The 24,580-nt window shown below is 37.5% G+C and overlaps 2 protein-coding genes across 9 annotated transcripts in view; one reads left to right on the top strand and one right to left on the bottom strand.

The window, feature by feature from the left end:
- Gigyf2 (GRB10 interacting GYF protein 2) overlaps positions 1-24,580 on the top strand; it is a 129,153-nt gene that overhangs the window by 59,473 nt on the left and 45,100 nt on the right. For 6 of the 8 annotated variants that reach the window (XM_029478478.1, XM_021170952.2, XM_029478474.1 and 3 more), the window contains one exon: positions 21,871-22,050. In XM_029478478.1, coding sequence (XP_029334338.1) covers positions 21,871-22,050 — 180 coding nt within the window. Of the gene's footprint in view, positions 1-21,870; positions 22,051-23,162; positions 23,281-24,580 lie in introns of those variants that run through there. The other 2 variants (XM_021171109.2, XM_021171152.2) reach the window with 1 other exon arrangement.
- On the bottom strand, positions 2,782-12,969 carry Kcnj13 (potassium voltage-gated channel subfamily J member 13). Its single transcript, XM_021171249.2, has 3 exons — positions 12,858-12,969; positions 7,181-7,656; positions 2,782-5,281 (listed from the first exon to the last, which is right to left on the bottom strand). Exons 2-3 carry the CDS (start codon positions 7,638-7,640, stop codon positions 4,659-4,661), a joined length of 1,083 nt encoding a protein of 360 aa, XP_021026908.1. The 5' UTR covers positions 7,641-7,656; positions 12,858-12,969; the 3' UTR covers positions 2,782-4,658.

Genomic DNA, 24,580 nt, shown 5'->3' on the forward strand with positions numbered 1-24,580 from the left:
ACACCTCAGGGCAGGAATTACTAGATCTAAATTACCCCAGTGAGCCAAAAGAGGGTAAGCTCATTGCCTTTTATTTGTTTAAGATTTTTAAAAATTTATTTATGTGTATGTAAGTGTGAGTGTAGTATGCATTTGTGCATACTGTAGAGGCCAGAAGAGGTGGTCAGATCCTGTAGAGCTGTAGTTGCAGGCAACTCTAAGCAGTGTGATGTGGGTGCTGGGAACGTGGTCTGCTGTGAGAGTAGCAAGTGAGTCATCTCTCCAGCAAACCCAGCTCCCCATAGCCTACATAGCCTAAGCTTTGAGGTCACATCTTTAAAAAAAAAAAAAAAAAAAAAGATTTATTTATTATAAGTTACACTAGCTGTCTTCAGACACACCAGAAGAGGGCATCAGATCTTATAACAGATGGTTGTGAGCCATTATGTAGTTGCCGGGAATTGAACTCAATACCTCTGGAAGAGCAGTCAGTGCTCTTAACCTCTGAGCCATCTCTCCAGCCTGGGGTCACATCTTGAATGAAAGTAAAGGGTCATGGTTTACCATTGGAGGCCAAGGCACTTGAAGCCTTTGTGCTGGTGGTGATTGCATTAAAAGAGATGGGTGTTCAGATAGGAGACTAAACTGTGGGCCGGGCAGAGTTTGGAGGTTTGCAAGGTCACTACAAATACTGGCTTACAGATATGACCAAGAAAGAAGGCTTGACCTGCTTGAGTTTCAGAGTCTGAATAATGGGCTTAAGGATGTGTTAAACACATTCTTTTTTAACTAACTAACTAACTAACTAATTAATTAATTTGTTATTGTTTTTCAAGACAGGGTTTCTTTGTGTAGCCCTGACTGTCTTGGCACTCACTTTGTAGACCAGGCTAGCCTTGAACTCACAGAGATCTGCCTGCTTCTGCCTCCCAAGCACTGGAATTAAAGGTGTGTGCCATCATCGGCTGGCTAAACACATTCTTAAAATGATGTTGTTGGGAAGCTTTGGGGAAGTAATGTGTTCTCTTGGTGAGATTAGCTTTGTTGTTGCTGTTTGTGCAGATTCTCACTGTTTTCTTGGGCATTATCATATAAATCTAATTACTTTTCCTAACTAGCCTCTATTTTAAACAGTAAAGATATTTTGTAGTACTCTATGCATGTCTTTGATAAGGCCAGTCCCAATTAGGTGTGGTGTTGATGTGTTTAATCATAGCAGTTGAGGAGAAAGAGGCTGACAGATCACCTTTAAGTCCAGCGCTAGCCTGGTCTTCCCCCACCAATACAACAACAAAAGAGAAAAGGTGAATTCATAAGAACTCTGAGACAGACTTTGTCACTGCAGTTGTTGTGGTCAGTCTGACTAGCCAGCAAGTTCCTACAGTCTTCTTGTCCTGTTTCCTGTCATGCCTGGTTCTGGGGTTACAGGTACAGGTATATCTCTTGCTTTTTTACATAGATTGTAGGATTTGAACGTAGGTCCTTGATAGCAGGTGCTCTTAACCACAGAGTCATCTTCCCAGCCTCAACCTGTTCCTTTTAAAATTAGAGAAAGGCTATACTCTTTTATCTGTCTGTCTGTCTGTCTGTCTGTCTGTCTGTCTATCTATCTATCTATCTATCTATCTATCTATCTATCTATCTATCTATCTATCTAGATGTGATGGTGGTTGGGTTTTGGGTGGGATCTTGGGAAGACTAGGAAAGTGCTCTGGTACTGAGCTACAGACCTAGCACATGTGTTGGCTTTCTTTGTGAAGATAGATGGGTAGAATTACAAACTTCTGAGTTAAGAGTCATGGCTTACCCCTGTGAACATTGGTGAGAGAATAAATAGGTGGGAAAAGGCCTGTATCCATAGATTTATAAGTCCTATTCAAAAGGAATTGATTGCTGCAGAGGAGAGATTAGTTCCTGTGATCATCTTGTAGTATGCTTTTGTGAGAGTGCAATGAAATTTATCGTTAAAAACAATCCTCCTGACATCAGTAGGCTCAGCTAACCAAGCATGATACATTGCGAATCTTTATGTGAAGTATCTGGAAATAGCACAGTCCTCCTTGTAAATCCACCAACATGGATACCTGTCAGGTTGAATTGCAAGGTACAATATGCATTTGGGGTGAAGTACTTGGAAATAGACATTGGTGAAGTTGTTGTTACAGATTTTTTTCCCTCGAACTAGTAGTATATACTTTTCAAGCATAAATCTAAGCTGAAGATTTTTGGTAACTGCTTGTTTTCAGTTTGTTAAAATGTTTTGTTAATGGTTTTCAATAGTAACTTTGGTTGTTGAGTGGTTTTCATTGTTGAGTATATTAGTTCTTAATGATTTCCTCCTTTCTTCCATTTCTATTCCATATTCCTGAGGTGTTAGTAATGGTCTTTCTGCAGAAAACTTAATCCTAGAAACTATGATTCTTTGAAAAAGATGAAAGAATTATAGACAGTGCTCCCAGAATCTTTCTGGTTTTTGAACAGTGATTTGGATTATATTTTTTGTAAAAGTTTTTATTTCATGTATATGAATGTTTTGCCTGCATGAATGTCTGTGCACCATATATGTGCCTAGTGCCTGAGGAGGCTAGAGAGGGCATCAGATCTCCTGAAACTCTCCTGAAACTGAAATTAAAGAGTGGGTTGTGAACTGCCACGTGGATACTGGGAATCAAACTAGGGCCCTTTGAATGAGCAGCTCTTAACCACAGTGCTCTCTCTCCAGCCCCTACCAACTAAACAGTTGTTTTTGGTGTATGGTGAGGGAGTTGTACTTAATTTTCAGATGTTACATTTTGTCTGACTAGTAACTATAGAAGCACATTTATCCGATTTAATTGGACAACATGAAGCCTCTAGAGACATTTGGGTTTCAAGTCTCTTAATGCATTCACAGTATTTACAGTCTCCTTAGACAGCTTGATGAATTTGAAATCCGTGTAAGTGTTCTTTAGGAAGGAACATTCAGAGGAGTCTCACATACAGTTTATTTTCACAGGTCAGGTTAATCTTGCTAATAGGAATTTCTGCTCTTTATCAGCAGTCTTAAGTTGGTCTGCAAGCCATGGAAGCATATATACCTCCATTTTTATAGTCGAACTTTATAATAAATAAGTTCTCTGTTCTTAATAGTCTTCTGCTTAGTTAGCCATTCTTAGGGCACTCCAATTTTTTTGTTGTCGTTGTTGTTTTTCTTATCTTTCTGTCAAAGAGTAGAAAAATGTGACTTGCTGCCGTCTGTAACATCTACTGTTACATAGTCTATATTTCAAGATGATTGTGCTGGCTCGTCCACTGCAGTGAAACTTAATCTGTTACTTTTCCCATTTAATTCCGAATAAGGGAAGGAAGAGAAGCCATGCAGATCTCTTTGAAACTTGATAGTATAACTTTGTTTTTGTTTTTGTTTGGTAAAGGACAGCTCAGCTCAGTTTTTTAATTGAAGTGAAAATTGTTTAAAGAAATATTTTAAGCTGGATATATAAAAAGGGGTTCATCTTAGTATATATAAAATAAAAACAGGCAGAGAAGGCATAATTTTCATGGAATATTAGACTTGGAATGAAATAATAGGGATCATCTAGTCCAGCCTCCTACTGGTGAATAAACACTCATTTTCTGTTTATAGAAAAAACTATTTGATGTTGGAAACAGGAATTTGGGTTTGAAAATACTTTGTTACCTAATTTTTTGCTTTATCTATTGGAGATTTTTTTCCTAGTTGAGTTATATATTTAACCAAGGCCTTGATTTATAAAAACTTAAATACATATTTGTATTTAAAAAGTTTGTAGGACTCTTTTATATGTCATTGAATGGGTCATAAGTACGAAGATAATTTTTTACTTGGGGTAGAAGCAGCTCAAGTGCTGAGGTGATTAGCTTTTAGATTACTACTTAATGTTATGCAAGTAAGATTTAAAAATAGTTAGAAACAAAGTTTTGCATCTCTTTGCCAGAAATGCCACCCTGTAAGCTCTGTCTGGGCCAGCCAGAGCTTTTCTTATTTGTTCTGAATTTTCTACCACAAATACATGAATATACATACATGTATTTGGGTGTTGTATTCAAATGCTTTTGGGATTCTCTATAAATCCGTATTGTTACTTTTCTTTTGTACTTTTGTTTCTAGCTGTTAAAATTGAGATGCTTATCCCAGTTTTGTAGTTTAAAAAAGTCAAAGGAATGATGTTTGCTATCTTGAAACATAAAAGTTGTACAAGGATGTTCACTAAATACTGTGAAATCAGCTTTCCACCCAGGGAGCTAGGTTTGAAACCAGTTTGTTGTCTCAGTTTACAGATGAAAATGAGAGGTGATTTTCTTAAGAGTTCTACTGTGTGCGCCATAACTGTCCATTTTATCATTGTTTCTGATACCATGCCTACATCTTTGCAGATTTGCTAGCATAGAACCTATCAGAGTGAGTTGCCTTGATAAGAGCAGATTACCACTGATAGAAATAGGGAACTAGGCTGTTTGGTTTTGAGGGATGTGTATAGTTAGCCTTTTTTTTTCTTTTCTTTTCTTTTCTTTCTTTTTTTTTTTGTGGGCATAGACATGATTATTATGATATAATCAGCACTGAGAACAAGGAAACATGAGATACAGTGAAGGAAAATAGCTGCATAGCTGGCTGCATATATTTAATACATTAAGAAGTAAGACGGTGTAGATGAGTCTTAATCTGTCAGCCCTGTTTCAGCAATCTGAAAATTGTCAATGCTTTGTCCATTGATATGAATATCTAGGTCAGTCCTGTGTGGACTCTTAGAGACCACAGGTGTTGGATGTTCAGGAACAGTCTTGTCAAAATTCTCCATCTTGACTTGATACTCACCTTTGGAACCTCGAGTCATTAGAGCTGCAAATCGGTGATGTAACATGATCTCAGAGGGCAGGTAGGATGTCCTCCTTTGGCAGATTTCCCCAGTGCCTTCTTGCATTGCTGAGAGGAACACAACTAATTCAAAGTGTGGAGGAGTCTCATGTTGGAGCAGGGTAGCTAGAGGACTTGATGGTGAGATAGTATGGTAATAGGTTAGCGGGAAGATGAAGAATGGACATTCCTCAGAACTGATGCCATCAAGGTGGAAGTCCACACTGGTCTGGTAAAGTTCACCATTTTCTCTTTCCTGATAGAGTACAGCAGAGACACGAACGTTGGTCAGAGGGCTGGGCCGGGTGTTGGCCACTTGGAAGATAAGATTAGGTTTGCCATCTTTGTGAGCTACAACTGCTAAGTCAGTGAATCGAATTGAGAAAGCTCTATTTTTTGGCCGTGCAATCTTCGCCACAAAGGCACCTAAATTAAAAACCATTGAAATGTTTTTGTTCTATTTTTTGGAACAGAAAACTTTAAATCTCAATACATTTTTTGAATGAGAAGAGTATGTCAAGTAGTTACATATTTCTCACATCCACTGAGAAAGAAATCCATCCCATTATAATTTAGGGTAATCATATTTTAAAAGAATTAAGAGCCAACAACAACAAAAACTCCCATGATTTCAAAATGGGTAAGAAAAATTTGATTTGTCATGAAGAAATGAAAAACTTTATCTTGTAAGTTACAAAAATTCAAGAACTGAGTGTGGTTCCTGCTGTGTAACTCAGGTGGAATGAAGAGTGTATGAGAGGAGGGTGGTATTAGGAGGAAAGACCGAAGGGAGGAGAGATGCACTAAAGAATTTTTAACCTTGAAACTTGTAGAAAACCTTTTAGAAGGTTTTGGGGGAAACTGGCCATAAAGTGATTCAGTGTATCTTTTAAGTATATGTTGTGTCCCACCCCAACTATAGATGAGGAGTTCTTAAGCATTCTTGTGGCACAGAGCCTGTTGGCTGGCTGGTAAGGCCTATGGTAGTCATTATAACAATTGTAGCTTTTTATTATTATTATTTTATGTGTATGATGTTTTGCTTGAATGTATATATATTCACCAAATGTGTTTCCAGTGCCTGAGGAGGCCAGAAGAAGGCGTTGTTGTAAGCCGCCACATTTGTTTTGGGAACTGAACCTAGGTCCTCTATAAAAGAGCAACAAGTATTCTTATCCACTGAATCATTTTCACAGACCCAGTAATTACATTGTAAGTACTTACATTACAGGGACTGTGAGGATAGTAGTCTATCCTTCCATCAATTTATTCATCTGTCCATCAATAAATCCATTTATTTCATCTATATAATTTAATATGCATATCATGCATGTCATATGCATATTTGTGTATAACTTCATAATTGAAGGAAATGACAAATTTAGTTAGGGGTTAGCACAAAAATTTAAGCATCTTCCCATCTAAGTACACAGGTTATCTTAAATTTATCTAAGAGCTGAGCCAATGCGGATATTCTTAAAGAAGTTAAGTGATTTGTTACAGGATGCAGAGCCAATTGGTAGCACATTGGGTCATCTTCCATGATGCTCAGTGCTTATCTTTTATTAGAGTATTAGTGTGTATTTTTTAAATTGTGTGTTACATAGAAAGAAGCAATCCTATGGTGTAGTCTTATGTTACCAGACACATAAGTGACTATGGCCACAGTCACACTGCCTTTTTTGTGTATCTGTAACTTTAAAAGATGGCGTTGAATGTGGTGTTGTCGGCTTCCTTTTATTGAGTCCATGTAGTATAGGTGATCTTGGAGAAGGTTGTATCATAAGAAAGATAAAAAGTAAGCTATGGGGCTAGTGAAATGGCTCAGTGTTGGGAGCATTGACTGATTTTCCAGAGTGCCTGAGTTCATTCCCAGTACCTACTTGTCAGCTCACAACTGTCTGTAACTCCAGATCTGACACTCTCACACAGTCATATATGTAGGCAAAACATCAATTCACACAAGATAAATTATAAACAAAAAAGCCACATGTATGTCAGGTAACATGACTTAAAATTTACATTTAATTTCCTTACTCAAAATAACATCTGTGTGAATTTACTTTTACGCATTTTGATATTTATTTTTGCATATTATATTTCTGCAAATTAATGGTATATGATCTTTTTTTGAATGTAGTTCCAAAATTCTTTATATATATTACTATTGTTTATCCCTAGATTGTTTCATTTCTTCTTTGGCATCACCTGCTTATAGTGATGCAAATAAATTACTTATAACAATATAACAGACTTATCTTAACCAACTATATACTTTATAAAAGGCTTGTAGTATTAAAAAAAAACAAAAACAAAAATAATTACCTGTGATAAAAGCCTCTAGCATGAGGCCTAGGAGCATTTGTATGGCAAGTAAGGCGATTGCACTTGGACAGTCACCACTGGGAAACATGGTACCATAACCAATTGTAAGTTGTGTCTCCAGAGAGAAGGAGAATGCAGCTGTGAAGCTGGTGATGTGCTTCACACAGATAGTGTGGTTTTCAGGTGGGACGTCGTGGTCTATTTCCAGATCGCCATTCATCTCAGCCACAGCATACCAGAGGACTGCAAAGACAAGCCAGTGGACAACAAAAGAAGCAGAAAAGACCAGCATCATCCAGCGCCAGCGCATGTCCATTAGGATTCCCCATGCATCTCGGAGATACACAAGGCCCCTTTGAGCACCATCCATCTGAAGTGTGCTGTGGCCATCTTTTGTGACCATCCTCCGGGATCTTTGACTTAGGAGAGGAGCATTCACTTTACAGTTACTGCTGTCCATCTCAGGCTGTGTTTCTCTGAAAAAAGAGGGAAGTGTTAGCCCGTAACTGATTTATTAGAGTTACCATTCATGAGTTAGGAAGCTTTCTCACAGTGTCTACATGAGAGCAGTTACTGGTCAAGTCATTTGTTAACTAATTATGTATTAGTTTAGGATATTTTCCACACTTTCCTTGATTGACTGTAAAAATACCATTTGATACTTTGTTTTCTAAATATATTTTGGAATACCAGAGGGTGAGGCTTATAATTTGTGCTTTCTAAAACAACCTACATGTTGTCTTCGTAAAAATTTAGGCCTTAAGTATTTATTGAGTTAACTAAATATATTATTTCTAAATAACAAATTTTTAAAATTTGCTGATAATTGTGAGTAAATTAAATATGATAATTAAAGAGACTTTTTTTTAAAAACATAAGTGTTTTACTCTATAAATAAGTAAAAGTCATTTGGAAAGTTAGCATTAACTGTCTACAAATACTTTGTTTTCCTGCAGTTGTTGGTGTTTGAACCCAGAACTCTGGGCCTTAAGCATGCTAGGCAAGCACTCTGCATTGACCCAGGTCCCCAGCTCTGCATGTTTTGAAGTTAAACTTTGTAGTAGGATAAGACTTATATTATACTAAGCTTTTAGAGATTCATAAGTTTTTATTTTCCTCATTCATTGATTCAGTCATTCATTTATTCATTCATTCATTCTGTATGTGTGTAGGGGCATTACATGTGTCCCACAGCGTGCTTTTGAAGGGTAGCAGGCAACCTGGGAATCAGCGTTCTTCCACCTCGTGTTTTGCACTCCAGTCATCAGGTTAATAACAATCACCAATACCCACTAGGCCGTATCTCACTGGCCCAAGATACACAATTTTAATGTATGTCTTAGAATTAGCCTATTTAAAACCTTGTGAAAATGTTTATAAATTTGCTATCATGGATATATTAATATATTATTTCTGACCTGGCTGCTGAATGGATAGGTGTGGGGCACACACATTCTTAGTTCATATTAAATCTTGGTAAAGTAAGAAATTCCTTGTAAAGTACTTCCCTAACATTTTATATGTGTGTGTGTGTGTGTGTGTGTGTGTGTATGTATATGTATATATTCTTTGTATAACCCTAGTATAACTCCTGCACACCAAAGAAAGACATTCCAACTAGATATATCTAGGTAATACCTCTTGCCCCTGGTGCTAGGAATGGACCCTGGGACTTTGTGCATGCCCTCCTTCTAGCTTTGAAAGACAGTAGCCAAAAGAAGTAATTTTAAGAACTTAATAAGCAGAAATAAACATTAAGAGATCAGATGACGAATTTGAAAAGATATTAGTGTAATCAGATCTTGTGACTAGTTTTCATAAAGGGTTAGGCATTTCTCTTTGTTATTAATAGACATCTACTGTATGACCAACCTTGGACATGATAAATATATTTATACATATAAAGACTTTTGTATCATAACTCGATGACCTTGCTTTCATTAAGGGTGCTTCTTCCGAAGTAGATACCGTGAGAGTGCTGCATACCCACTTGTGCTTCTCTTTCTCATCCCCACTCCCCCGGTTTTGTTTTCTTAGGTAGTTCAGGCTGTTGAACTCTGGATTTTCTGCCTCAATCCTCTCTAGAAGACTGGAATACAACTAAGTGCTATCATGCCTTGCTGCTTCCTTCCTTTTGTATGGTACTTACAAAGGTGGTGTGAGGTTGTTTGGGTTTGAAGAGTTAGTCTTTCTGGGACTCTAGGGTTTTGTAGACTGTTTTTCAGTGTTACTGGATTTGGACATTGGATAGCTAGGTATGTATGACTTTCTCTTTTGTTCTGAGGCTGTTGCAATCTTTTTTGATGGTACCCGGGGCATTCTTCTTTCATATTTTTCTCAGATTTGAGCTAGAGCCGATTGAATACTGGATAGTTCTTCAATTCAGATCAGATGGGCATTTCAGTTTCATGTGATAGATTTTAAAAAACAAAAATTTCATGTTGTATCACTTACTGCCCTACTGAGTTGTTATAGTCATCGGGTGTATTTTTTGTTGTTTGGCAAGTGCTGACAAGTGAGCCATTCCTCAGCCCATATTTAATGCTCCTTATTTTTTTAGATTCTTAAAATATTTTAAAAGACCTCTTTCCTCTTAGAAACAACCACAGAGCCTTTGTAGACAATGAAGATACTTTGATACTGTTCACCCATCTTTCCTTGTGCTCAGAAGATAGACATGACTACCTCCATTTTTCATATGGAACCACTGAAGTTTGTAGAAAGGCAAGGCATTCTACATACCACATGAGGGCTTGGAATTTTTTGGATTATTATTGTTTGGCTAACCACGGCAAAATCAGTTAATATACTTTTAATTTTTTTTTTTTTTTTTAGAAGAAGCTGTATATTCAGCCTTCACACTGTCCTCTACTCCAAAGCTGGTCTTTGACAGTTTCTAGCACTTTTATTAGGAGCTTGTTTTGCTTTGTTTTGTTTTGTTTTTGAGACGGTTTCTCTGTATAGCTCTGGCTGTCCTGGAACTTACTCTGTAGATCAGGCTGACCTCGAACTCAGAGATCTGCCTGCCTCTGCCTTCCAAGTGCTGGGATTAAAGGCGTGCACCACCACCACCCGGCTATAGGTGTTCTTTTTACTCCTGTAACTCAGGTAACTAACTTAAACCATCCCAGCTTTATATACATGGTTGTTACGGTGGAAATGATTTGTAATAATAGCTGATATATGTTTTTCCTGTGCAAAGTATCATTCCAAATTCAAGGGAGGCTAAAAGGCAGTACCTCGAATAGGGTAAACAGTCGTCTTGCTTTGTCGTTCGCTGCTGATTATGCTTTACTTTTATAGTAAATACCTATTTATGCCATTCCCATTTCATAGAAAGTGAGACAGTAAATTTTCTGAGATCATAAAATTAGCAGTTTCCGAGTATTATTCCCAAGCATACTAAGTCTAGAATTAGTGCTAAAACCCAAAGTCTTTGACTCTGGTTAGCCAGAGTCTGTGTTCAAGAACAGAGAACAGAGACTAGGGGTGGCAGCACATGCCTTTAATTCCTGAACTCCGGAGGCAGAGACAGGAGGATCTCCCAGCCTCATCTGCACCACACTTTAAACTGTAGGCCAGGCAAGGATACATGGTGAGATCGGGTCTCAAAAAGCAAAAGCAAAACAACCAGAACCAGGAGCCGTTGTTCTATTGGAATATACTAAGGGTTCCCTACTCACAGAAGCAAAGCAGAACCAGCTCACTCTTACTTAAGTCTCACTGCTGTAGAAAGCACACTGGAAGAGGAGTCTTTCTATACATACACTGTGCCTTCAACAAAAGTTATTTTCACCGGGGTCTTTTTATGATTGCTGTTGGTTATCTATGGTTTTTGTAGCGACATTAGTTTAGGCTCTCTACAATTTCATTCTTTCCCCCCCTCCAGCAACTAAATAACATGGAAAAAACCATTGGCAGGGAAGTCAAAAGGCTAGTATCAAAACAGTGAAACATTTTTGGTTTTGTTTTTCCCCCACGAAACATTGTTGACTTTTGATGGGATCATTTTGGCAAGAAGTTGAGAGAAGTAAAATTTTGATCCTTAGTGAATTACCCTGTGCATTCATATAGTCAGTCACTGCCCTGTAGTAAATTCAGGGTAGGGAGCATGGCCTGAAGGCGCTGACTCTTATGTACATAGCTCTCTCATTTTGGGCAAACTACCATGTCCCCTTGGCCAGATATCATTAGATTAAGACAAAGAATGTGGTTAAAAGGGAGATTAAATAATATGATTTCTTAAAGTCTACCTGCCAGTTTGTATTTATATCTAGTTTCTCAACTGTTTTCTATAGGATGGTTTCTGTATGATTTTATATCTGCTTACCTGGCCTTAAATTTTTTTATTGCTGATGCCGGATGTTTATAGGATTTTCCCCCTTCCTCTTCAAATGTAAGTGTCTAATGGGTAGACATATTTTCAAATAATTTTTACATCATCACAAGCACACAAATGCGTCACCACACCACCTACTTTCCTCCTCCCTTTCTTCCACCCCCTCTCTTTTTGAGACCGGTATCATTACAGTCCACGCTGGTCTCAAACTCGGCTTTTATAACCAGATGTCTTTGAACTGATGTTGCTGCTTGTTATCTCCCAAGCCCTAGGGTTATGGGTTTGTGCTGTATACTTAACTAGGCATGCATGTGGAAGATATTTATCTAGACTTAGATTTTTCTGTGATTTTTATGAACTAGTCATAGCAGGAGGAAAAATAGACAACTGGAAAATTTATGTGTGTATCAATGTGGGGGCTGTAAAATATGTATAAATTTATAAATTGTTTGATGGGAAAGGTACTTATTTTAAAAATGCTACTTTGATAGCTTCATTAATCATCAAAATGACAATGTTGCTCTGTTCATTAGGTGGTAGCTCTTTTTTTTTTTTTTTGATTTTTAATATTTTTATTACATATTTTCCTCAATTACATTTCCAAAGGTGGTAGCTCTTAAAGTTAGTTTTCTGTTGCTGTGCTTCTAGAGGAGTGCTGTAATTCCTGTTCCTACAGTTAAGATAGAGGCTGCACTTAAAAACGCTAAATGAATACAGTGTTTGTTCATGCCTTATGCAAACATTTTAAAGGCTGTGTTGAAAGTCTCATAAGCACCTTTCCTGGCCTCTATAATTAGGGTAAACAGTGTATTAACCCTATTATGTAAGCTCAGAGAGTAGTTCATATTTTATTGTCTTTTATATATAGAATCTATGTTATTAATAATCCCCTGCTGAAAAAGACATTTTAAGTTAGGATATGCAGCTTTTTGAAGATTAAGAAAATTAAAATCATAATAGTTGATTCTTTTGGCATTTATTTCCATATGCTTATTTTCAGGTGTTTCTAATTCCATCCAAACAACAACAAAACCCCACACATTCTTTTATAAAGCCACTGAATTTTTATCTAGGATCTTTTCCTACTCATTTACACAGTATAACATTAGTATGAATTTACTAAAACAACTGAGAGCTAACCTTTTACTAATGCTTTCAGCATGGCTGTTTGCCAATTCTAAAATTTAAGGAAAAGAACAAACCTTAGTTCTGACTATCTAGGTAATGTCTGTTTAAAGCTCTAGTGTAAGCAATCTAGGTCTGCTCCTATCTGCTGTCAGCTTCCTTACTTGTTCCCCTGAAGGAAAGAATAATAGTGAAGGTTATTTAAGTACTCACCGGTTCTTTTGTGGGGCCAGCCTACCAAAGAAGGTCTTAAGGAAGCTAGCAGACTCTTGTCTTTTTGACCCGGTGGTTTTAACCTGCAGTCTCGTTTGTAGGTTCTCCTCTTGGACTGGCTTTGCAGCTTACATTCCTGTGTTTATAATGTCCGTGAGGGCTGGTTTCAGCTGAAGCTGATGTGATTGGTCACTTAGTCTGCAGGGGGGCCAATTAGCTCTGATCATGTGGAAAAGAATGCTGGTTTGTTAGGAGGTCTTTCTTTACCCAACACAAACCTTAACAACTCTGGAGAAAGCCTCTAGAACTGACGTGGAGAAGGGGTGCATTTTTTCCCTCTAATCAGGACCGGTTTTTAGTAAGTTTGCATAATCTTATTTAAGAGTTTATTTGAAAGTTCAAAGGGATAAAATTCCCTGCAAGATTTCCTTTCAGCCCTCTCTCCTTATATTGCGTGTTAAAGTGTGAGATATCTCTTTCACTAATCTTTTTTCCACCATTTCTTGAGGGGGGATTTAGTTGGATAAGGATGTTTAGGCATAATTGATGAGTTGATTTTTTTTCTGGTTTTCTTATCAGATCCCACCTCATCAGTATGGCTACGATAGGTATAGGTCATTTATTTATCTGAAACAGTACCTCCGCCCTTATTTATTGCAGAGGAAGAACTTTGGTCTTTGTTTGGTTTTAAAGCTGTGTAATAGGCTTGACTAGGAATATGATTGCTTGATGCCTTGTCTCTTTAAGGTGAAAGAAGGAAAGAGTTTTCTTAAGGCTTGCTTTAGTGATCTGTAGGGGTCTTGTATGTGTGATGCAGTAGAATAAAACAATATTCAGAGTACATGATCTGTAACTCAGTACTGAAATTGTATTTACCTGGAAGATGTCAGCAGTCCAGCTTGTAGCAGCTCCCACTTGAGCTGAAAAGCATGGCCTTGTGTGATGCCTAGTGAACAGTATTTTCTTCTCCTTTGTTAGCTGCCAATTTAAAAACTTTGATCAAATGTTACACATAAGAGGATCTGAAAAACAAAGACATTGTTTGTTTGAAGTAAGAGCTTGGAAAGGCCTGCTGGGAAAGTTATGAATGTAGACCAATCTAATGCTACTTAGGAAGGGAAATCCGACTTTATGGATTCCTCTCCTTTCCTTCACAAGTTAAAAAATACATTAATTCCTTCTTTGTTTTATTAATGCCAGACATTTCAATACAAGTTTAGACAGAGCGCTAGTAACTTTGCCCTTCAGAACCAGGGAGGGTAATCAAGGTGAATTCACATTTAAGACTTATTCCCTGCCATGTGCAAGTAGGAATTTGTATCATTTTCTAGCTAGCTGATTGAGGAAAACACCTAACTGAAAATAGCTAAGACACTAGAGCAAGTAGTGGGATATTCTTCCCAAAAAACCCAGCACGTTAGTGTATCTTCCACTGTCGTGAATAGTAGGTAAAACAAAAGCTTGTCATTCAACTTAGGACACCTCCCCCCGCCCCTTATAAAAAGGCATTTTGACTGTATAGTTTACTGTGGCCTTGTACATAAATCCCCCTGCATCAGCCTTCCTAGTACTCAGCTTATAGACCAGACTTTTTCAATAATGTACTCTGAATTATTTCAGACTGTTTCTACACAAAAATGATAGAGTAAGTTAATGATACTGTTAAGTTTACGTACACGGACCCAAACATGCACCCACACAATGGCTAATGTGTGGTATTTCTAATTCTGGGATGCTTCCAACTTGAAGGCCTGTCATGGGCAGTGATGATCACTGATGGTTGTCTGTGAATGTTATACTTTGACTCTGGAGCTCAGCATCCTATGACAGCCATTTGAGTATGTAAATTACTGTAAGTTGGTTCTATCAGCTTGGCTGAGGTGACATTGACAATGGCATAGAAGATACACCACCGTCATCCTGAAATACACAGTAGGTATGATGTCATAGTAAGGTAGTCGGAGTTGGATCTAAAGCATCCCTCTTCTGTGTATGAACATAAATGCTACTGTTCCATTGGTGATTTGCTTTTTATTAAAAGTTTAATGGTCATGCTAGGTGCCATATACAAGTAAATTAGTCTTTATTAGATCCAAATCTCTGTACCTAAAGGTATTGATTACTATTTTAGCTTAAGTAATCCAGTATACAATCTAGAAATACTATAGTTTCCTTTAAAATGACAAAAGGATTTGTTGGTGTCTTGCCTACTCTCCAATTAAGTCTGCCTGACTGGCCGCCAGTATTCTTAACTGTGTTAAAGACAACTAGACCCTTTCTAGTTTGTGTTGTGAGATGACAGGCAGCTTCTGGGTGTGCTGTCAGTACACTGTGGGGACAAGGACATGTACCCATTGCTTGAGGTACTTTTTCAGAGACATTCTTACATGCTGCAGCTTCCCTAGTTGTTGTCCAGCCAGAAGCGGCTGTGTTTTCACGACTGCTCACCAGCTGAGCAGAGGTTAGGCTGCAGAAGTTTAGAGACTCCTAAGGGTAGACTTTCAACTGCTATTTCCACCACTCTGGAATTGTATTTACAAGTAACTATTGAGAGCAAGGGGAACTAATCGGCCACACTTGGATGGGGTTTCCTTTCACTATTTAATAGAGAAATATAAAGTTACTTGCTACAAAAATTTGCACATAAACAAGCTTCAAAGTCTATCCCATAATTCCGCTTTTGCTTTTGGAGATTGGGTCCTTGCAAGCTCCAAGTTTCACAGCTGTAGATTTTGTTGGCTGAGTGCCTCTGAGCTCCATCTGAAGTTTTCCATAAACACCATTTTTGGCTGCGAGTCAAACACGCACACAGGTGCCCTTTTACCGCTCCTTCTCCTTAGGAAGTCCACCCAGTCAGACTAGGCAGAAGCCAGCACTCAGTTTTCATTTCATTTGTAGAAAACAAATTCTATCTTAATACATTAAGGGAGAAACAAGTATATACTGTCATTGGGGGATACTACTTGTACATAGTATGCTACAAATGTATGACTTAAGTGACTATGATGTAAGAATGTAAAATATTCTATAGGTAATAAATAGTTTCTTGATAAAATGTCTTATTTGCTATATTGAGCAGAAAAATTTTTAATTGGTTTCTTTATCTTTTTTACTTTTTGAAGATTATAGATGCCATTAAGATTCTGTAAGCCTTAGACTGCTTGCCCTAAAAAACAAAGCATTCTTGGTCACAGCATGCTTCCAGTCTAGGACTGACTCTCAGCCCTGAGCTCACTCTTGACTGTAGCTTGGGAATAGCTGCCTTATCTAGTTTTTTTTTCCAGGTTGGTGTGTTTAAGCCTCCTCAGTGACTGCCTTCTCCAGATATTCTAGGTGTGTACCAGCAGACAGCAAGCATGAGGGCTTAGGGGTGGGGGCGTATTCCTATTGCTTGAGATAGCTTTTCAAAGACAATTCTGACAAGTCTTCCCAGTCTCTCTCTGGCCAGGAACTGCAGTTTTCAGCCACTAGATTTAGACTCACTTTTATTTTAAATCATCTTGTGTATAAATTGTGTTTTAAAAAGAAGTTAAGCACAGTGCTTCTTTACTCAGCTGTCATAGTGCTGATACATTACAGAGAGGAGTCTTGAGTTTGAGTGCTGAGAAGGGCCCATGTGGGTGGCCCTCATTGTAGCCCTGGTCATCAGAGAACACTACAGTTATTAGGCACGAAAAGAACATGAGATAGCATCTTTTAAATTGCTTGTGAATAACTTTGATGTTTGTCATCAAAAGTTCATCAGGAATACACAAATCTACCAGGCATGGTGGCTCATGCCTTCAATCCCAGCATTCTAAAGGCAGAGGCAGAGAGGCACAGGCACAGGTAGGTGAATCTCTTGAGTTCCAGGACAGCCTGGGATACACAGAAAAACCCTGTCCTGAAAACTAAAAACAAATGAAAAATAGAACACAAGTCTATAATTATTTTAAAACAAGGTTATACACGTGAACCTCTTTGATATTTCCAGCACTTAGCTGAATTGATGCAAGATGCCTACTGTAATTAGATGAGAAAGGACTCCAAACTCTTAGTGCAGTTCTTCATTTAGTGTCAGTTTTATTTTAGTTTTAGTAGCAATTGTAAATATAATTTTGATATTTATTTGAAGCCATATTTTCTTTTTAAATTAATTTCTAGAACAAAGCTTTTCTATTAAAAAAGTTCTAATCAATTTCTTTTTTAATAGCCATTTTAAAATTATTTTGCAGGAGATATTGAAATAAGCTTAATTCTGCCTATAGCTGCTGACAAGCTGTCCCTAAATTGTACCATCTGTAGTCTTTCTGGAGCTTGGTAGGCTTAAATCCTAGATCTTCCTCTTCCCACTTCAGTTTTACTAGAATTTCTGGCTGCTTCTAGTGGGCTTAGTTGTGAGTAAACCACTGAGAGTAATGTAGTAGAGATGGGTTATGAGGCTGCGGGCCTAGGTTCTATTTCTGATTCACGACTCAGCTATGTGATCTTGTGAAGCCACCCCACAGGTATCCCTTTCCACACAGGAACAATAGAGATGGTGAGGTTTAACTTAATCTCCTGTGGTTATTAAGACGATCAGGTGAAGGATATCAGTGCATTGTATCAACTATACTGTATCAGGTCCTTTATTTCCATGTGTATCTCTGGTCTGTGGCCTAGAGGGCAGGTGCTATGTTCAAGCCTGCCTTTGTAATCCTGTGTGCCTAATTACGTTTGTTTATGGAAGAAGTGTCATGTTAACTTGTACCCCAGGTTTGAATAAGGCAGTCAAATGACAAATATGATTTCTTTGGGAAAATATTTGCTAGTAATCACAAAAGCTGAATATTATGCGTTCCTAAAGAAGCATTTATTTGCTCAGCAAATTTTGTAAGAGTGCTCATGGACTGGTGAGATGGCTTGGCAGGTAAGAGCACTGACTGCTCTTCCAAAGGTCCTGAGTTCAAATCCTAGCAACCACATGTTGGCTCACAACCACCCATAATGAGATCTGCCAACCTCTTCTGGTGTGTCTGAAAACAACTACAGTGTACTTATTTATAACAATAAATAAATCTTTAAAAAAAAGAATGCTCATAAATGTACAGTTCATAATAGCAAAAAGCAAACACCAACCTAAATGTCAACAGTCTAAGAGCAATACACCACAGCTGTTCATAGAGTGGGATCTTGTTCATCGGTGTAAAAGAAAAAACGACTTTTCAATATGTATGAAGGTCAGGGTTAGCAATAGAGCTCAGTGGATAATGGTTCTTGCTGTGCAAGCCTGATGACTCAAGTGGAATCCCCAGAATCCAGTGAAGATGGAAGGAGAGTAGTGACTTCACCAAGTTGTCCTTGGACCTCCACATGTGGGTTTTGATGTATGTGTACCCCGTTACTCAAAAGTTTCAAAGAAAATTCAAAATGGCAGAATTAAGAAAGCAGGAGAATATATAGATTTGAAAGAGGTGATGGGAGGGCATATGTGAAGAGTTTTGAGAGCTATTTTTGTTGTTTTTAACTAAGGTGTTGATTTTATACAATTGCTGATAAAAACTTACTGAATTACACACTGTTATGTTTGTTATGTGTCTTCCTAGGGATGTTGGACTTTAATTACAAAGTTTTGTTTTGTTTTGTTTTTGAAGAGGAGATCAGAAGGAAGTGAAGTCGGTTTACATGTTCTTTAGTCTTTTTACCCCTGAAAATGTTTGTCATTCTGAGTTTCCTTGGTTTACCAATAATTCATAATTGAAAATTTCTACTGCTGTTGTTCATATGAATATTTGATATGTGAAAAGTACATGGTAGTTCTTAGAAATAGTTTTGTAGTAATAACCACCTAGTAGCTAAAATTTATTTGAACTCTGTTACTGATTTGCTTCTGTTCATGTACATTCAGGCAGCTTCATGTTGAACCCACTTCCCCCAAATGAGAAATGTCAAGATAGAACTGACATGTTGACATTACTAAGAGATGCATAATCACAGAAGTAAAAACTGGGGCTTTAAAGTAGTTGAAATATAGATTTCAGTGACAGTGTTGTGTGTTTCATGTGTGTTTCACCACACCTATACTGTGTGGTGATGATCTGAACCCAGACATTTGTAAAGCAAAAGCAGGAGGGTTACTTGAGGCCAACTGTGAATTATTAGTATTTTAGTAAATTTAATTTTTATTTAATAAAGTCGATCCAATATTTATTCTATTAGAAAAAGTTCTAATTGGTGTTCGATGAGTTCTGCATTTTGCCATCAGTGTTCTATTACTTACTTTGACATGTTTAGTACTCAGGCTCCCTGTAGAAAGCAGTGCTGTGAATGTGGCTCTGTTAGTTTACCATTTGTGATTAGCTCTGTTCTCACAGCCCTATGGCATTTGTGACATGGTATGTTCATCCCTCATTGTTTTCATATTTGAATACATTAAAGGTTTTCTTTTTGTAAGAGTAGCTAGACTTTTCATGAAGCAAACAGAGTGCTTTGTAGGGTATTGACCTCTCTTAGTCTAAGCAGGAGAGCCTGGGAGCTCTTATAATACAAGGAAAGAGTGTGTCCACACTTGAATCTATAACTTTGACTCAGTGTTGAGTGATCAGGAGATTAACATTTGAGTTTTGCTATGCTATTTAATAATGTTATGTGATTCTAGACAGTTCCCATAGGTTATGTATTAAGCCTCAGTTTCTGAGATTGGAAGATTAAGTCAGTTTTATTTTGAGTCTGTGTAATAAGATGACCCCAGAACTTAGCTGAATGACTTGTGAATGAAGATCTTAACCCCAGGCTGATTTCAGACTCTCATGTGAGCTCCTGGTCCACCTTCCACTACCTCCTGAAAGCTGGGATGATAGACTGGTTTGTGCCACCATGCCCTGAATGAATGACAGATGTTTACTTCTCTGCTTCTGTAGGCAACAAGTAACTTCATTTATTGGCTACATGGCTTGGGCTCTAGTGTCTCATGGAACCACAGTAAAATTGTCTGCCTACATTTTGGTCATTTTAAAGTTCTTTTGGGATTGGAACCACTTTCAATCTTAAGTGTGGAAATGAAGAGCCTCAAGGCTTTGTATTGTGATCCTCACTGTACCATGTGGTAGCTGGCTTCCTTCAGAGAATGATTCCAAGATGTTTGATGACAGAGGCCTTTTAAATTTTAGATTCCTCTCTAGGCATGGTGATACATAGCTTTAATCTCTATACTCAAAAAAGCAGAGGCTGGCTAGCCTGGTCTACATAGTGACTTCCAGACCACCCAGGGTTTACATAGTGAGACCCTGTCTCCAAAAACACAAAATAAAATAAAATAGCCAAAACCAACCATAGATTCAGAATGTAATGGCCTATTGTTTCAGGTATATCCTATTTTTTATCAGTAAGTTCAGGTCACCTTTAACAGAAAAGTATTTCATGGATAGCAGCAGCTAGGGATTACTGGGTGTGGGGGCTCCTGGAAGTTATTGACCACAGCAAAAAGAGAGTAGTGATTTTCCTAGTAGATGATGTCCTTTCTAAGTTTTTTAAAATTACATTTCAGGTCTGTTTGTTGTTTTTGTCTTTCAACCCCAAACCCCCACCCCCTCTGTGTGTGTGTGTGTGTGTGTGTCTTTAGTAGGGTGCATGCGTGTGGAAGTCAGATGACAACTTGTGGAAGTCCTTTCTCTGCTTTTCTACCATTTGGGTCTACGGAGTCAAACTCAGGTTGTCAGGTTTGATAAGAAATGCCTTTATCCACTGAGCCATCTAGCCACTCTGATCCTAAGGTATTTTATTATTTAGTTAGGATGATACCTTCTAACATTCTAAAAACTGGGTGGACAAACAGTATGTTAAATCTTAGTATATATAATATGTAATATAACTACAAACAAGGTTTTCCTCATGAGAATCTTTTCTTTTCCTTTAAAACTATTATTATGGTTTAATTGAAATGATTTGTCACCAAGAGAACATGTAGCTGTAACTGTTGTAGACTGAGAGTATCAGTGTTCTTCATTTTTATCTAATAGTGAGATTTGCTACGATGTTAGGAGTTATATGTTAACACATAAAGTGCCACTTTGTTTTTCTTTGCCTACAATTTTTCAAACCAGTTATATAGCTCTTAAGACATTTTTAGACAAGATAGCTTTGAATTCTGTCCAAAATTCAATTTTTCATATTCCTATATTGCTTGGTAAATGCAACTTTACAATGCACAGCTTTCACTTTTGAATTTCCATTTTTTTTAATAAATGGTTGATTGAAATGTAAACATTCCACGATTTGGGAGAGTAATTCATGTTAATTGGTTAAATAAATTAAGGTAGTCACATAATATACATTACACAATTTGGAAAGTCATACATGCTAGTTGGTTAAATAAGGTAGTCATATAATAAAAAATGTCATTTTAAAAAGGTATATACTGATAGGGAAAGATTGGCAAGACGTGCCATTGTCTGAAAATAGTAATAGTTCAAAACAGTATAACATCTGCAGGGCATATGTGTGTAGTAGTTATATGTACATATTCAAGTGTACGCATGGGCAGTTTTGGGAAGATTTTATAAGAAACTAATGATGGTTCTTTTTAGTTCTGGGAGTCTCTTGGAGTTCTTATGTAGAATGAAGACTGGTTGAATATTAATTATATGACTTTTTGGGTAAAGGATTTATTTTTTTATTTTATGTGTATGTATGTGCATCACATGCATGCCTGGTGCCCTCATTGATCAGAAGAGGGTTTTGAGCTGCTGTATGGGTTTGGCAGCAGAACTAGGATTCTCTGCAAGAGCAGCAAGTGCTCTAACCTGTAAGCCGCATCTCTAGCTCTTGTATGCCTTTAAAGTTGCTCATAACTATTTTTGTTTAAAAAAATGAATTTTCCAATCTTTGACCATTCAGTTATAAGAAATGTGTAATATTTGTATATATATAGTCAGTTAATATGTTTTGAACATTGAAAGGAACAGATAGAGTGGGAGTTTGATTTGAAGTATTACTTGTTTTTTCAAAATCTTCACTTGTAAGTGCTTCTTACCATATTTTCTTATCTTGTTTATAGGGAGACCAAATTTTGAGGAAAGTGGACCAACGTCTGTGGGGAGAAAGCATGAGTTTATACGGTCAGAAAGTGAAAACTGGCGAATCTTTAGAGAGGAACAGAATGGAGAAGATGAAGATGGAGGTTGGCGGTTAGCTGGATCAAGAAGGGATGGAGAGAGATGGCGGCCTCACAGTCCTGGTAAGAGTTGTGTTGTATAAAGCACAGAGAGGCTGATATGAGAGCTTGCTAAAATGCATGGGATTTAATGGAAAAGGAAACTAGTTTTAAAAAAGAAATCATTTATCCTGTCACAGCCCAGTCTTATTACTACAAAAACATTTCAACAGAACAGTTCTCCAACACATCTCTCCAGTTGATTGAAATCACTTTTCTATTTTCCTGGGGCAAATAGTAGGGTTTAATAGGAAGCACCTGCCTGCATCTGCAACACGAGGGAAGATTTCATTCAGTTTGTCTACCTCTTAATCTTTTAATCTATCTGTAGCATTCTTTAAAACTTAATAGGACATTTAAAAAATAAACGTATAAATGTATAATTATATGTGTGTTGTCCTCATAGGTATTTTTCTTCAACAAGAAAGGATTATTCTTTTATTTTCCCAACTTAAACATGTGAGGGTTTTTGGGGGGAGGGGGAGGTTATTTGAAAAATAAACTTTAAACTCAGGTCACAAATAATCACAAGTTTATTCTTTTGTCTTTTTGACCTTAGAAAAGAGAACAAGAATAGTAATGATTAGTAAATTTCTAAGTTGTTTTGGACTCAATGTTTCAAACCATTCTTGGGCATTAGCTATGCCAATCATTGAAGACACTGATGCTTTGTGAAGCTCCTTTTCCGCTGACCTGCTGCTTCCATCCTCATGATGTTCAGATGTCTGCAGCTTGAGTTGTGGGGTCACACAGACAGAAAAGTGTCTGCCCTATGAAGCATAATATTAGCTATTTGCCAGAGAAGCTTACCTTGGTAGTGGGTGGTAGTGAGTACTATAAATCAATGTAAGTATTTTCCCCTTTTAAGAGTCAAGTTGTTAGCCAAACCTCTAACCTAGTCGACATACAGTAGCAAGTTTTTAGTTTGTTATCAAGAGGTATGTAGATAGAGGCATTATGCAATTAACCAAAAACCTGATGATTATACCAGTTCTTCAGAGATGCATCTTAGGAGGCAGATTTTTTTGTCATGAGTGGGCATTGTTTATATCATAGGATCTAGGCAGTTCTCCTTAGTCTGTATCTAGGCAACTACACGTCATAATTCTCTTCAAGGCGTTGCAGCATCTTGTGCTGAGCTTGTCTGTAAGGAGAAGTGTTGTAGACTTATGTTCCCAACAAGCATTCAGTGAAGCATGGACAGAATCTGGGCTGAGGGAGAAGAGAAATTCCAGCTAGTCAGAAACAAACAAGGTGAATGTTTTGGAAGGTGACCGGTGCTTCTGGGTCCATGTGTGTGATGTTGATTCTCTTGAAGGGAGTTAGATCAGCTTTTAGTGCCATCTTCTGCTGTTGTACTCCCAGCAGCTTAGAATTTCACATGGTGTTTTCCTCATCTTTCCTAAATCTTTCTCCTTCAGTTTTGTCTTTCATATTAGTTTTGCTGTCAGCTTCACAATCCATTCCTGCTCCCCCGTCCATGTATTTTTAAAAGATGCTTTAGGAGATAAAGATGAAATCGATCTAGAGAAAACAAACAAACAAACAAACAAACAGCCATTTGTGCTGTTTGTTTGTTTGTTTTAAAGAATACATTTTGCTTTTAAGTCTGGCGTGTTTTGTCTAATAACTTAGGTGTGATAGGCTAACATCTACCTTTTAGGTTATAGTAAATCTTTTATTCGAATTGGAATAAAAATTTTAAATACAATATTTTAGACTGATTTATCCAATGAGACACCCTCACTTTATTCTAGGTCAAAAAGCCCATAAAGCTGAGGTTACCCGTGATGAGTTGTCTGCCTCGCTTGCTACATTTAGTTTCCTGAGCAAGGTTTTACTAACTCTTGGTAAAATGACTTATGGGATGTAGTTTTACTAAAGCAGGGCTCACAGCTGGATATAGCTAGAGATAGGGCTCAGAGAACAGGGAAGCCTCCACTCTGGGAGATGAACTTAGGAAACTCAGTAAGAGGGAAACAGGAGCTGAGTGCCTAGAAGGATAGATTCCTATCTGTGTGCATACTTAGACTGTTTAGATATGATAGCAGTGGAATCCAACATTTGATCATGAAGACTTCTTTTGATGGCTCTAGGCTTACATTTAAACAATGTGTATGTAAAATTCTGAGTTCTCAGTAGGTAGTAAATGTTTTACATATCAGGGGCTGTCTTTTTGAACATCCTATGTTTTTGTCTGTATTTGGCATCTTAATGTTTCCCACAGTATTTTTTTTTTTTTTTTAAGATTGATAGTTTTAGCAAATTTGACCTCAGGAATAAGAGCATTTCACTTTGGCCTCATTTCTTTCTTGCATCTTTTAACAGACTAAGAGTCAAAACTAGAAAACTCATATAGGTTAAAAACCATTTTTTCTTTTTATGACTCTTAAATGTGGGTTGGGCAGATGTAGCAAGAACTTCCCTTTTCCTTTCAGAAGAGTACTTCTGAAAAATGAGCAGGGCAGTCCTTTTCTGTTGGGAAAGTAGATTTGGTAAATAGTATGCTGGGGTGGATTTAGGAATGCCCCTGGGGATGTTAGGAAGAAGTAAG

This window comes from Mus caroli, chromosome 1, assembly GCF_900094665.2.
Source record: "Mus caroli chromosome 1, CAROLI_EIJ_v1.1, whole genome shotgun sequence".
NCBI classification, from domain to species: Eukaryota; Metazoa; Chordata; class Mammalia; order Rodentia; family Muridae; genus Mus; species Mus caroli.

Excerpts from the sequence above, each read along its gene's own strand:
- Kcnj13 (XM_021171249.2), bottom strand. The coding sequence starts at position 7,640 with ATGGACAGCAGTAACTGTAAAGTGAATGCTCCTCTCCTAAGTCAAAGA. Across the intron at positions 5,282-7,180 it reads GCTAGAGGCTTTTATCACAG|GTGCCTTTGTGGCGAAGATT; the intron begins GTAATTATTTTT and ends TTTTTAATTTAG.